This window comes from Hydra viridissima, unplaced genomic scaffold (genome assembly GCF_058129835.1).
Source record: "Hydra viridissima isolate aposymbiotic clone 2 unplaced genomic scaffold, HvirCarnegie_v1 scaffold_12, whole genome shotgun sequence".
In the NCBI taxonomy this organism is placed as follows: Eukaryota; Metazoa; Cnidaria; class Hydrozoa; order Anthoathecata; family Hydridae; genus Hydra; species Hydra viridissima.
In genome coordinates, this window is record NW_028324311.1 from 11,143,976 (window position 1) to 11,157,001 (window position 13,026).

The 13,026-nt window shown below is 28.2% G+C and overlaps 1 protein-coding gene across 11 annotated transcripts in view; it reads right to left on the reverse strand.

Annotated features, from left to right (window-relative positions):
* LOC145194393 (ATP-dependent chromatin remodeler CHD1L-like) overlaps window positions 1–12,852 on the reverse strand; it is a 41,101-nt gene extending 28,249 nt beyond the window's left edge. For all 11 annotated transcript variants that reach the window (XR_016445599.1, XR_016445606.1, XR_016445602.1 and 8 more), the window contains exons 1-11: window positions 12,598–12,852; window positions 12,153–12,259; window positions 11,849–11,936; window positions 11,206–11,262; window positions 9,557–9,588; window positions 9,188–9,269; window positions 4,829–4,888; window positions 2,306–2,396; window positions 2,076–2,152; window positions 1,901–1,997; window positions 1,682–1,774 (exon numbers count right to left, since the gene is read on the reverse strand). Coding sequence is in view for 3 of the 11 variants with exons in the window: in XM_090068669.1 (XP_089924795.1) it covers window positions 1,682–1,774; window positions 1,901–1,997; window positions 2,076–2,152; window positions 2,306–2,396; window positions 4,829–4,888; window positions 9,188–9,269; window positions 9,557–9,588; window positions 11,206–11,262; window positions 11,849–11,936; window positions 12,153–12,259; window positions 12,598–12,816 (1,003 nt within the window). In the remaining 8 variants the exon portion in view is untranslated. The remainder of the gene's footprint in view (window positions 1–1,681; window positions 1,775–1,900; window positions 1,998–2,075; window positions 2,153–2,305; window positions 2,397–4,828; window positions 4,889–9,187; window positions 9,270–9,556; window positions 9,589–11,205; window positions 11,263–11,848; window positions 11,937–12,152; window positions 12,260–12,597) is intronic.
* Window positions 12,853–13,026: the final 174 nt, after the last annotated feature.

A 13,026-nucleotide genomic window follows, 5' to 3' on the forward strand; every position in this document is an offset into this window, starting at 1 on the left:
TGAAGAATACAACAGCTGCTATGATAATACAACAGCTGCTATGAAGAATACAACAGCTGCTATGATAATACAACAGCTGCTATGAAGAATACAACAGCTGCTATGAAGAATACAACAGCTGCTATGATAATACAACAGCTGCTATGAAGAATACAACAGCTGCTATGAAGAATACAACAGCTGCTATGATAATACAACAGCTGCTATGAAGAATACAACAGCTGCTATGATAATACAACAGCTGCTATGAAGAATACAACAGCTGCTATGAAGAATACAACAGCTGCTATGAAGAATACAACAGCTGCTATGAAGAATACAACAGCTGCTATGATAATACAACAGCTGCTATGAAGAATACAACAGCTGCTATGATAATACAACAGCTGCTATGAAGAATACAACAGCTGCTATGATAATACAACAGCTGCTATGATAATACAACAGCTGCTATGAAGAATACAACAGCTGCTATGAAGAATACAACAGCTGCTATGAAGAATACAACAGCTGCTATGATAATACAACAGCTGCTATGATAATACAACAGCTGCTATGATAATACAACAGCTGCTATGATAATACAACAGCTGCTATGATAATACAACAGCTGCTATGAAGAATACAACAGCTGCTATGAAGAATACAACAGCTGCTATGATAATACAACAGCTGCTATGATAATACAACAGCTGCTATGATAATACAACAGCTGCTATGATAATACAACAGCTGCTATGAAGAATACAACAGCTGCTATGAAGAATACAACAGCTGCTATGATAATACAACAGCTGCTATGATAATACAACAGCTGCTATGAAGAATACAACAGCTGCTATGAAGAATACAACAGCTGCTATGAAGAATACAACAGCTGCTATGATAATACAACAGCTGCTATGATAATACAACAGCTGCTATGAAGAATACAACAGCTGCTATGATAATACAACAGCTGCTATGATAATACAACAGCTGCTATGATAATACAACAGCTGCTATGAAGAATACAACAGCTGCTATGATAATACAACAGCTGCTATGATAATACAACAGCTGCTATGATAATACAACAGCTGCTATGAAGAATACAACAGCTGCTATGAAGAATACAACAGCTGCTATGATAATACAACAGCTGCTATGATAATACAACAGCTGCTATGAAGAATACAACAGCTGCTATGAAGAATACAACAGCTGCTATGAAGAATACAACAGCTGCTATGATAATACAACAGCTGCTATGATAATACAACAGCTGCTATGAAGAATACAACAGCTGCTATGATAATACAACAGCTGCTATGATAATACAACAGCTGCTATGATAATACAACAGCTGCTATGAAGAATACAACAGCTGCTATGATAATACAACAGCTGCTATGAAGAATACAACAGCTGCTATGAAGAATACAACAGCTGCTATGATAATACAACAGCTGCTATGATAATACAACAGCTGCTATGATAATACAACAGCTGCTATGAAGAATACAACAGCTGCTATGATAATACAACAGCTGCTATGAAGAATACAACAGCTGCTATGAAGAATACAACAGCTGCTATGATAATACAACAGCTGCTATGAATACAGCTGCCATGAAATGCAGCTGTTGAAGAAAATAGTTAAAAAGTTATCCAAATTCTTAAAATAAATATCTCTACTGACCTGGAAATAAGTATGGGTGGTTACAACATTTCCTTAGCTGCATTAAAATGTTTAACAACCTTGTCCTTTGACCGCCCTCATTATCAAAAGCTCCTGCAATATAAAATAACAAAGAGTATATATTATAACAGTTTCTTCAAACTTATATATAAACAACTTTACTTATTTTGATTTTTTTTATTTTTTTATTTTTTATATTTATGACAAGTATTTTTTTACCTAAGTCTTTTGTTAAAATTGCTTTATAAAGTTTTTTCTGAATGTGCGATATTCCACAATATAATATCACTTCTGACTTTTTAGGAAGATTCAAAACCTGAAAATACACAGATTAATAAACTACAGAGCATCCTATACACACAACACCAGTTTTAAACAAAACATCAACACAAACCTCATTTTTTGTTCTACGTAGTAAAAATGGTTTCAACAAATCATGCAGTTCTTGTCTTTTAAGTGATGATAAATCCTCTAAACCAAGTTGTTTGCAATACAAGAATTCCAATTGAACTTGTAAATGTTAACTAATAATGCTTACAATATAAATTATTAAAAGGTCTATCAAAGATCAAGCAATAACTATTACTGAAAAATAAATCTAAATATTGAAAATAAGTTACCAACCTTCAACTAACGAAGAAAAATGCTGGATAAATTCATTGATGTGTTCTACATCAAACACTGTTGGAGCAATAAATGATAACAAACTGTAAATCTAAAAATATTTTATATAAAATAGCTTAATAAAACTAAATAACTTATAAAATAAACACTAAATAACTTAACTTATAATTTAGACACAAAAAAACGATATATGATGAAAAAAATACATCTAGTATTTTTTGCTATACATTTTGATATGAAAGCATGTTGACATTTTGGTAGGCATCTCCATCAGATTATTAACTTTTTAACTCAACAACTTCCCATAAAATGTTTTGACTATAAATATATTCTGATCTTTCAAGTAAAATTGACCAAGTGAAAATAGTTTTGAGGTTTGAATGTTTAAAGAGTTTCACAAAAAAAAAAAAAAAAAAAACTTTACTTAGAGTAAATAATTTGGCTCTGACTAATTAACAGTATTAAACTCTTTTCTGTGTTTGGCATTTTACTTGTAAACTTGCATTTTTTTAGGTATAAAAATTATTTTCTAACTTTTTCAACGTTTTATAATTGTATGAATACTACTCTCTTAAAAAGTTAAACATTTATAGGGAACTGTAGGAACTGCGTTAAATAGAAATCCCTTCTATCTTAACAAATTTTACTTATTTTCATAATTCAAGTTAAAAGAAAAGGTCATATTCAGCATCCCTCCTTAGAATGGCCACAGCATGCGTTTATCTAAATAACCTTCTTACAATGGCCGCAGCATTCATTTATCAAAACAACTTTCTTGTATTCTCTTCAAATAAATTTCTTTTGAAAAATTGTATTATTTTTATTAAAGTAAATTCAAATGTAAGTATTGCCTTGTAATAATCTCTGTAATAAAAGTACTGTTTTTTTAAGGCACTTTTTTTTGTATGTGTTTACCATAATTACAGTTCATTAATATTGTGTTTACCTTAATTATGCTGTAGCACTCAAAAATGTGTTGGTTATCACATTTTCTTGATTAACTCTGTAAAAAATTGAGCAAAATTTCTTGAAATTTTCAACAATTATTGTAATGCTATTAGTAAGAGAATAAATCACTTTACTAAACATGAGTTTTTAAATTACAAAAATTTTTACTTTTTTAAGTATTTTTTTTGGAAAACTCAAAGTTCAAAATTATGTTGACGCCAACATTTTAATGCTATAACAAAAAATAAAGTTATTTTTAATGTGAAAAAAAGAGAAATACTTTATTTATAAATGCTTAATGTTGTGTTGCAAAGCCTTTCACATGAATTGCTACCTGACAATGAACTGGGATTGAATCGAAAGGCTTAATCATGACATCAAGTTTGATATTTTTCCAAGCATCTTGAATAATGTTCAATAGGATTTAAGTCAGAACTTTGAAATGGCCACTCAAGAACTTGAACTTTTTTGATTGATATATGCTTTTGACTATTATCTTGTTGAAAAAACCATCTACAAGGCATTTTTTCCTATCAATGTGCCAGCATCATATCTTTAACAACACTTTGTTTTTGTTTTTTTTTCCATCCTTTCAATTTGATGAATTGGACCAGAACCATCACAAGAAAAACATAATCAAACCATTATAATTTCTCCCACATGCTTAACAGTTGAAAGTTGATAATTTGGATTAAAATGAGTACCATTTGGAACTCTTACAAACTTAATTCTAACAGAACAAAAAATCATAAACTTAGATTCATCACTCTAGAGTATTTTTTGAAAATTGTTGTGAGTCCCATGATAAATGGTTTTTTCATCTCTTGCTTTTTGAATCTTAACTAATACTAATGGGTTATTTAATGAACATCTTCCTAATGGATTTGCTGCATTCAAACAATGCTTTGTAATTGAAATACTACAGTTTACAACATAAAGGATTTTTAAATCAGCATTTAAAGAGACTGCATTCAATCTTGGATCAGATTTTGATAAAAGATTGAACAATTATTTTTGGTCAGAGAGTTTTTAAATTTGTGAACAGACCCGTAGAACAGACAAAGTATTATTCCAGATTCTTACAATGTTTCCTTAACTTTATCAAAAGTAGTGTTTTAACAACTCATTGATAAAAAAATTACTGAAAGAAAACATTGAAAGGGATTGTCAACATACTTTTAAACTTGGAGTTTTCTGTTATGCAAACAAAATTTTTTAATATCTCATACTATTTAAAATGATTTTATCTCTTACCAAGAGCATAACAAATAATTGATGAAAACTTCAAGAATTTGGCTCGATTTGCTGCAGAGTTATTTAAGAAAATGTGATTTTCAACAACTTTTGAGCGCCTACTTTATTTTTTGTGATATTTACAGCAGTTAGAATTATTCTTTACAATAGTTGTGTAATGTGTAACTGTAATGTGTAACTTAGGAAACATTGAAAGCACTTATAGTAAAAAAAAAAAAAAAAAAAAAAGGGCTCAAATTTTTTGAAACTCCTGATTGATTACCTACTTGAAAAAAATTATAAGACAAAAACAAGAGTTTGATTGAGAAAAAAACTTCTTACTTCTTGTAGATTATTTTGAACTGGTGTACCAGTAAGCAGCAATTTGAAACCAATATCCATCTAACAAACATTCAAATGTATTATAACTGTTTTATATAAGTAATTATTGTGCTCAAAAAACATTAAAAGGTTTAAAACTATCAAAAGACAAAAAAAAGAAAACTAAAACAAAAATAGCTGATAATAAATCTACATGCGCTTCTTGTTAATGTAATTGTTGCATTTATTTTGCTACTAGAATAATAGTTGAACTTAGTTTCTTATTAAAATAATTGCTAAACACAGTGCTCGAAGTGGGGAGAAAAAAAGGAATGGGATGATTTGCAATATTTTATATCCACTCACTTCAAACACATAAAAAGGTAATGGGACGGTTTTCAGTTTTTGAAAAGATGACAGGGCGGCATCCTACCCCATTCTGCCTCACTTTGAGCACTGGTTGAACATATTTTAAGTACGTGTCAAGATTATTAAAGTTCATATTTCATCCTTAAAAATGACAATTGATGATGACTGGCCAGGTTACATAACAGTAAGTAATATTAACAAATTATGCATGCATGTACTATCAATTATGTATGTATGTATTATTAATTACTTTAATATGTACTGTTAACAAATTATGTATATATATTTATCAATTATTTATGTATGTATAAATGCATGTATGTATGTATGTATGTATGTATGTATGTATGTATGTATGTATGTATGTATGTATGTATGTATGCATGTATGTATGTATGCATGCATGCATGTATGTATGTATGTATGTATGTATGTATGCATGCATGCATGCATGTATGTATGTATGTATGTATGTATGTATGTATGTATGTATGTATGTATGTATGTATGTATGTATGTATGTATGTATGTATGTATGTATGTATGTATGTATGTATGTATGTATGTATGTATGTATGTATGTATTACTAACTAATTATGTATGCATGTAATATTAATTAATTACTCTGGTCAACAGTGAAAAATTTTACAAAGTGATTTTATTTGTTAAATTTTATGCACTGGTTATAAAAATAACACTGCTTTTTTTCTAGCAGCGTAAAATTTACATGCAAGTTAAAAACTAATACAAAAGTATGATTTTTTATGCGTTTTATTTTAAACAGTTGATGTGGTTGAAGTAAAAAAATATATTTTATAAAATTTTCTTAAATAAGGTGCATGTTTGAGATCATAACAAAGATTCCAGCAGTAATCAGCCATCCTATGTATGTCCCACCCCCCTTGGTACCATTCTTTTGTTGTGTGAATATCCTGGGGAAACTTTTTAACTTTGCTCTTTACTATAATCTCTAAAGATTTTCAGAAAAACATCCATGAGAATGTAAATAATGTACTTTAATTTTTGTGTTACACCCTAGATGTTTCAAATTGGACAACATATTGTTGACTAATTGTAAATAGCAGTCTGATTTACAATTCCCAAGAAAACTTTTGGATCACCAAAACAAAACAATACCAGGTTCGCTTTTCAAGTTTATTCATAGATTTGACAAAATTTGGGTCATTTATTAATTAAATAAAATTTTTGTATCTAATAAGGTACAGAAGAAGCTAATATAAGTCAAAACATGTATTTCAAATATTAAAAGACAAAACAAAATAAAGATTAATTCAGTTAATAAAGCACAAATATAAGGAGTTCAACCCATCAAAGAAAGTCCTTTATACTAAGGAATCTCAGTTTTAAACAAAGGAAGAAATTTTTCTTCAACACAATCAATAATATACTATTCTAAGGATTTAATATTTGAGATCAAAGAGTTGAGCTCTAGCTTAGTGATTTAAGTTGAAATATTTTAATTCAATTTATTTAAAACAGTTTAGCAATTTTTGAAAATAGACCACTTAAAAAGGTTATTTTAATTTATTTTATAATTAAATTGCTTTCTCACAACAAATTGAATAAATTTAAATCATTGTTTCTAATTTTTAGGAAAATATCTTAATACTTTTATTTGAAAAGTTTTTTTTATTTAAAAAGTTTTATTTAAAAATTTTTATTGAGGACTTACCATTTTTAGCAGTACTGTATAATACACAATAAACAGTGACAGACTTAAAACAGGGTAAACAGGACAACTAGGTTCCCCACATTCCAACTATAGCATTTTATTTTTAAAAATTCTTTGATTCATAATTATTAGTAGTGTTATTATGGAGAAAAAGAAATTGCTGAATAAGGTTATAAGATTGACATCAGTATGTGGCCTGAAAATATAATACTTAAGCATTATGATAAAATATTATTAGACCAAAGTTGGTCATAAACAGTATTTATATTTTAACAGATATCATAAGTGTACCAAGAATGTTTTTTTCCACTACCATGAAAAATCTATCTTATATCTGCAGTATTTTTGGTTAATTCTCTAGACTAGTGCAAAAAATAGACCTTGAACAGTTAAAACAAGTAGACCAGTTTGAAAACTACTGGCAAAATATTCTAAAAACTGTACTGAATAATAATTGCAAGTAATGACTGACTTCAAGAGGAGATAATTAAATCATAGGATCACCTCATAATGGAAACGTATATTGCCATTTTGGAATTTTTCCCTAATAAAGGTAACATATACTGACATTTGTCCCAGATTTCTTAAGCTACAGTATGGGAAAGCAAAACTTAGATATCTTGAACAACTTTTTACAATTATATTCTTGAGTGTATTTAATTATTATTTTTTTCTTTTTCAGAGTCTAAAATTGAAAAAAAGTATTTTAAAAGGATCAACCATGTTCAGTTAGGAAGCTAAGACAATGAATTCTTGCTGGATTCAAAATTAGATGTTTTGTAAAGGCTGCAAATTTCAGTTAGAAGACATTAAGAGAAAGTTAGGAAGTAGAAGCAAATTAAAATAGAATTTAGTAGTTTTAAAGTCTCTCAAAATCAAAATATTGGAATATCCTACAGAATCCATGAGATACTTTCCTGGGATTTTAAAGCTGGTCTGCAGATCATAAGAAGGGCTGTATTTTTTAAACCTGATGAAAAAGTATGAGCTGAAGTTTATTGTAAGGTTCTATGGTATAAAGCTTTGTCATGACTGAAAGTGAATTACCCTAATGAAAATTGTAACCCAGGATGGTGCTCTGCCTCAAACTGCAAAAAAGTGCAGAAATTCTGCAAAGAAAAATTTGCAGCTTTTTGCTAGCCATCTTCAGACTTTTGTCCAGCCCTGAATTGAATCCCCTAGACTATGCAATTTGGGGCAAATGGGAGTACTCAGCCAACAGAATTTCACATTCTAGTGTTGATCACCTCAAGCAAGTGTAGAGTGAGACAATATCTAGATACTTGATTTTAACAGTTGCAACCTCTTTAGACACCCATGTACAGGTTTTAGACAACAAAGGCAGCTACATTGAATAAAATATTTCTTAATGCTTCTACAAACATTTTTTAAAGTTATACTGATGTAAAAAATGAAATTCACATGACTGCAGTGAATAACTTGGCTATATGGATTAATTGCATTGAACATTCATGAAGAACCTTAAAAGGAAAAAAAAAGTTCTAATTCTTTGTAAAATTTTTATATTTTTTTAATGTATCCACACAGAAACATGAAATATTGACTTTTTGGTTTAAATAAATAAATGGCCCAAAAGAGTTCTTATTACTCATTGGTTATGTAAAGCTGATAGCAATAAGGCTTCAGTGAAAGGATAAATGCAATTCAGCAATGCTCAAAAGGACTTGCTTTAAAACTAGAAGTAAGCAAAAGGCTTCCATCTGCATATTTTGAAACTTGAAATTAATACTTATGCAGTATTCTGTTATGATCTTGAAAGAATGAATGAAATTAATTACTACTTGCTGGATTCAAAACATGATTGGATAACTTGATATAAAGTCTTTCAAAACATTTCTGCAAGAAAAAATGAATGCTATAATTAATATTAAATATTAGAAAAAAAGATACCTCGAACTCTATTTTATATTTAAAAAAGGCCAGCATCTCCAATATGTGAAAAAATCCCATTTGATAATTGACTAGGTACAAGAGGCTGAACCTAACTCTGGAGAAATACAGTCAAGATATGTTTCCTACTAATTTATTTATTAATTAGACCAAACGTGGACTTACTTCCTTTTACTATGGTGGGGCAGTAATGGATTGTCATGCTATTTGTCATAAATGACTATGTTTAAAAAGAAATTTATTCATAAAGAACCTTTAACATTTTTTAACAGAAAACTCATTCTTAATCTTTTTTTATAGTATTAAGAGCCCTTAAAAAATTTTCTTGCCCAGGGGGCCCTACAATCTTAAATTCAGCCATGGTAATAAATATAAATAAGTTCTAAAGTAGTGTTTTACACCTTACCGTTGATAGCTCTTTGTAAAGAATTGATGTATGATTTTTAAGTCTATGAGCTTCATCAACTATCAATATTTGCCATTTAAACCTATAAAAGGTTGAAAATAAACTTATGAACCTTTAAAAATAACAAAAATAATAAATTATTGATAACAAAACTATTACCATGAAAAGTAGTAATTCCATAAGTTTACAACAATCAATTTGAATAAGAAAGAATATATTTGTAAGTTAATGTGATTAAGATATACTATGTATATCATTTAAACTGGCTTTACTAAACTTTTTTCATTAGGAAAATTAAATTGTTTATTATCACATTACCATTTTTAAAAGCGAAACTGGATCAAAAATTTAATTTTCAAAAAAACTTACTTGCTGAAAAATGAGACATCCTTCAGACAAATCTATCATTTGAAAGCAAAATTTAATATAGAGAGAAAATTTTTATAAAGATAGAAAAGTTCAACAAAGTAAAAAGTAAAAATAAAGAAATAAATTGTGAAAAAAAATGTGTTTCATATGAACATCTTATGAATCTTTATCAACATATATTTAAACATCTTTATCAAAATACATTTTGGAAAACTTATTAAGGTGTGTCAAAAAATATTGGAAGAAAAAAACTGATTTAAATTAGCGGCATAATAAGAAGATTGCAAAAATATTTTTGGTCATCCAGTCATAATTCATGGCATTTGAATTGAAAATGGATATCCTTTAACAAGAATAATAGAACTATCAAGAAAACCTGTATTCATTTCTAAGTTATATTGTTTCTATGCAGTCTTGAGCAAACTCCAAGATACCAATAAAAATGTAAGGCTACTGAGTAATTTGTAGATGCTGTTATGAAGCATCTACTAACTCCTCAGTAGCCTGAAATTTTTATTGGTATCTTAGAGTTTGATTTAGATTAAAGAGCACTTTTAATGGAACAGAAAAAATTCAAATCCAGTAATCTTTAAATTGCTAAATGACCTGCAACTTTACTTATAAACAGGAACTGGCAAAAAGCCTCACTATAAGATGGTAGTTTAATGTTAATCACTTCAGATTTATGTAGATTGATCAATGTTTAATTTCCCTCAATACTTGCCTATACTTATCAACTTACAAAAAACTTACAAAGTTTCTACTATTTTTAAAATGCTTCACTGAAATTAAAATTAACTTAAACTGTTTACCTCCTAAATCCTGCATGTTGAACTGATTGAATACATCAGCAACAATAATACTGCAAAAGGTAAATAATAACTTCAACAACTTATATCTTGTCTGTAATAATATTTTATCTGCATTTTACTAGGAAAAAATATTAGCTGTTTACAGATTAACTAAATATTAGTAGACATGGTATTCTTATGCTTTTTATTAGTAGATATAAGAATATAAACTTTGGCAAAGGCTAAGATAGAACATGGGTACACACCTGCTAAAAACCAAAACTGGAAATAGTTATCTGGTTTTTAGCAGGTAATTGGGTACCATGGATAATCGATATGATATACATATCAGGGCAGGTCAACTTTACCCATTTTTTTGTAAGTATGAAACTATTTTATTATAAGTATTATGGTTGCTGTAACTATGGTAATCTATAGCTCCACCAAAGTTCAGGTATACTGAATTAAAAATGGCTTGCAGATTTACATATAATGTCCTCACTTAAAGGCTTAAGGACTAATTTTGTTAAGTTGCTAAACTTTTTTTAACTTTAGTTTTTGAATATTCAAATTCTTAACTTGTTATATTAATTAAAAATTCTTGTTTTGAATTTTTGAACGCTACCAATAAAATGTTTGTCACAAAGCAGCTGCTAATAAAACTTAGTGTAGCTGGATGATTGTAATAAGAAGCCAATAAAGTGTTAAACTATCGCTAAGTTGCTCTATTTAAAGTTGAGTTGATAGTTAAATAATCATTTTAAGATATTGATGGAAGACAAAGAATAAACACATGTTTATAATAACACAAATTTAGTAATCATAATAGATTACAATAACATCAAACATAAGTGTTACCTCATAAGATGTCAAGAAGACATCAAATTCTGCTTTCACATTTTTCCAATTTGCTGTCTACAAAAAAATATCATTACAGAACAAGTACAAATAGAGAGCAACAAATTTGAAAAACAAGAATGAAATTTATGCAATAAAATTAAACAAAAGAACTACTAAAATTAAAATTAAATTAAAAAAATTAACAAAAATAATTAAACAAAAATGAGTTTATTAAAAATTTAGATTTTATTATAACAATGGCTTTACACTGAAGTAACCTGTCCCTATTTTGATTATTTTGCAGACTTATACCAATTATTTGCTCTAACAATTAATTGTCAATCAAATAGCAGTATCTTAGAAAACAAATAGATAATAATAAACAAATAGATAATAATAAATAAAAAAAAACACTATTTAAGTGAAATGACAATTAAATAATAAAATTGTTAAATATAAATGATTTAAATGATGCTGAAGCAAAAATCCACTTAAAATGCATTTCAAACAAAACTGAAACTTAAATTGTCAAATTAAATAATATTATTTAGTTTTGCTCTAAAAAAAAAAACTTTCTCATAATAAAGATATAAACCACAGAATTTAAGACAAAAACTTAAAAAATCCAAAGTTCAAAGCTTTTAACTTGTAATAAACAAACCAGGTAATTTGAAGCTATTTTCTCTCTCATTTCTTCTCGTGCATCTTTTCCACCAATGTATGTAAAAACTTTTAAACTAGGAGCGCATCTACAACAAGAACAGAAATATCAACAAAACATGATGGATGAGGAACAAAAAGGTTTAAAAATATAGAAGTAGGTGCAGCAACTTTCACTGTATATCAAAACCTCTAAATATATTTGGCTGTCTTTTTTAACATCTGTTTTGTAGTAAAGTGAATAAACTCAAAAATAAAAACTTGAAAGCACCTCTTTTATAATATCTTAAGTTTTTTTGTTATACCTTTGAAATTCTTTTTCCCAACTGCTGATGACAGACAAAGGTGAAAGTACCAAAAACGGACCATCAGCATTGTAGGATGTTTTTAAATGTAATAATGATGCAATTGACTAAATGTTTCATAAAAAAAAAAGATGGACTTTTAATTTCTATTTCATACTGTTGGTCTTTTTTATTTTTCAACTTTTGCCTTAAAAAATATCTAATAAGATATTATTTACAAAAGAATAAAAAAATATTGATGATAATGGTGATAATAATAATTACTAGACAAAAATGATGGCAACAATCTAATGCAAAACTTCAAGAGAGACATTATTGAGAAAACATTTTCAAATAGTTTAATCAGACTTGAAAAGTTCAAATTATGAAATATTTTTCTTTTCTTCTCTATCTTGCTAATTCCTTCACCTTGATTACAAATAAAATTTTTTTACAGAAAACTGACTTGAAGTGTTTTTCCAAGTCCCATCTCATCACCCAAAATGTTGCCACAGTGCTTAGCTGCTACAAATGACTTTGATATCCAATTAATTCCAAAAATCTGATACTCATGAGGTCTTACAAACAAGCCCTGTGATTTTAGTTCTTCACAACTTATGTCTTTATAAATTACATTGTTAGAATTATTTTGCAATACTCCTAATCCTTTTTTTATTTGTAACATTGCTAAAATAAAAGATTCCACTAAAACAAAGCTAGACAAATTACATTCTAGAAAAAAGACATTTACAGTTACATGAAGAGAAAGCTTTGTGGAGGAGCAAAAGGGTGTTTTATCAAAATACTAAAATGCTTACAAACATAACAAAGAGTTTCTCTAATGCAGTTTTTTAGTTTTAGAGTAAAATTAATGAGGGGATTGCAATAACAAAAA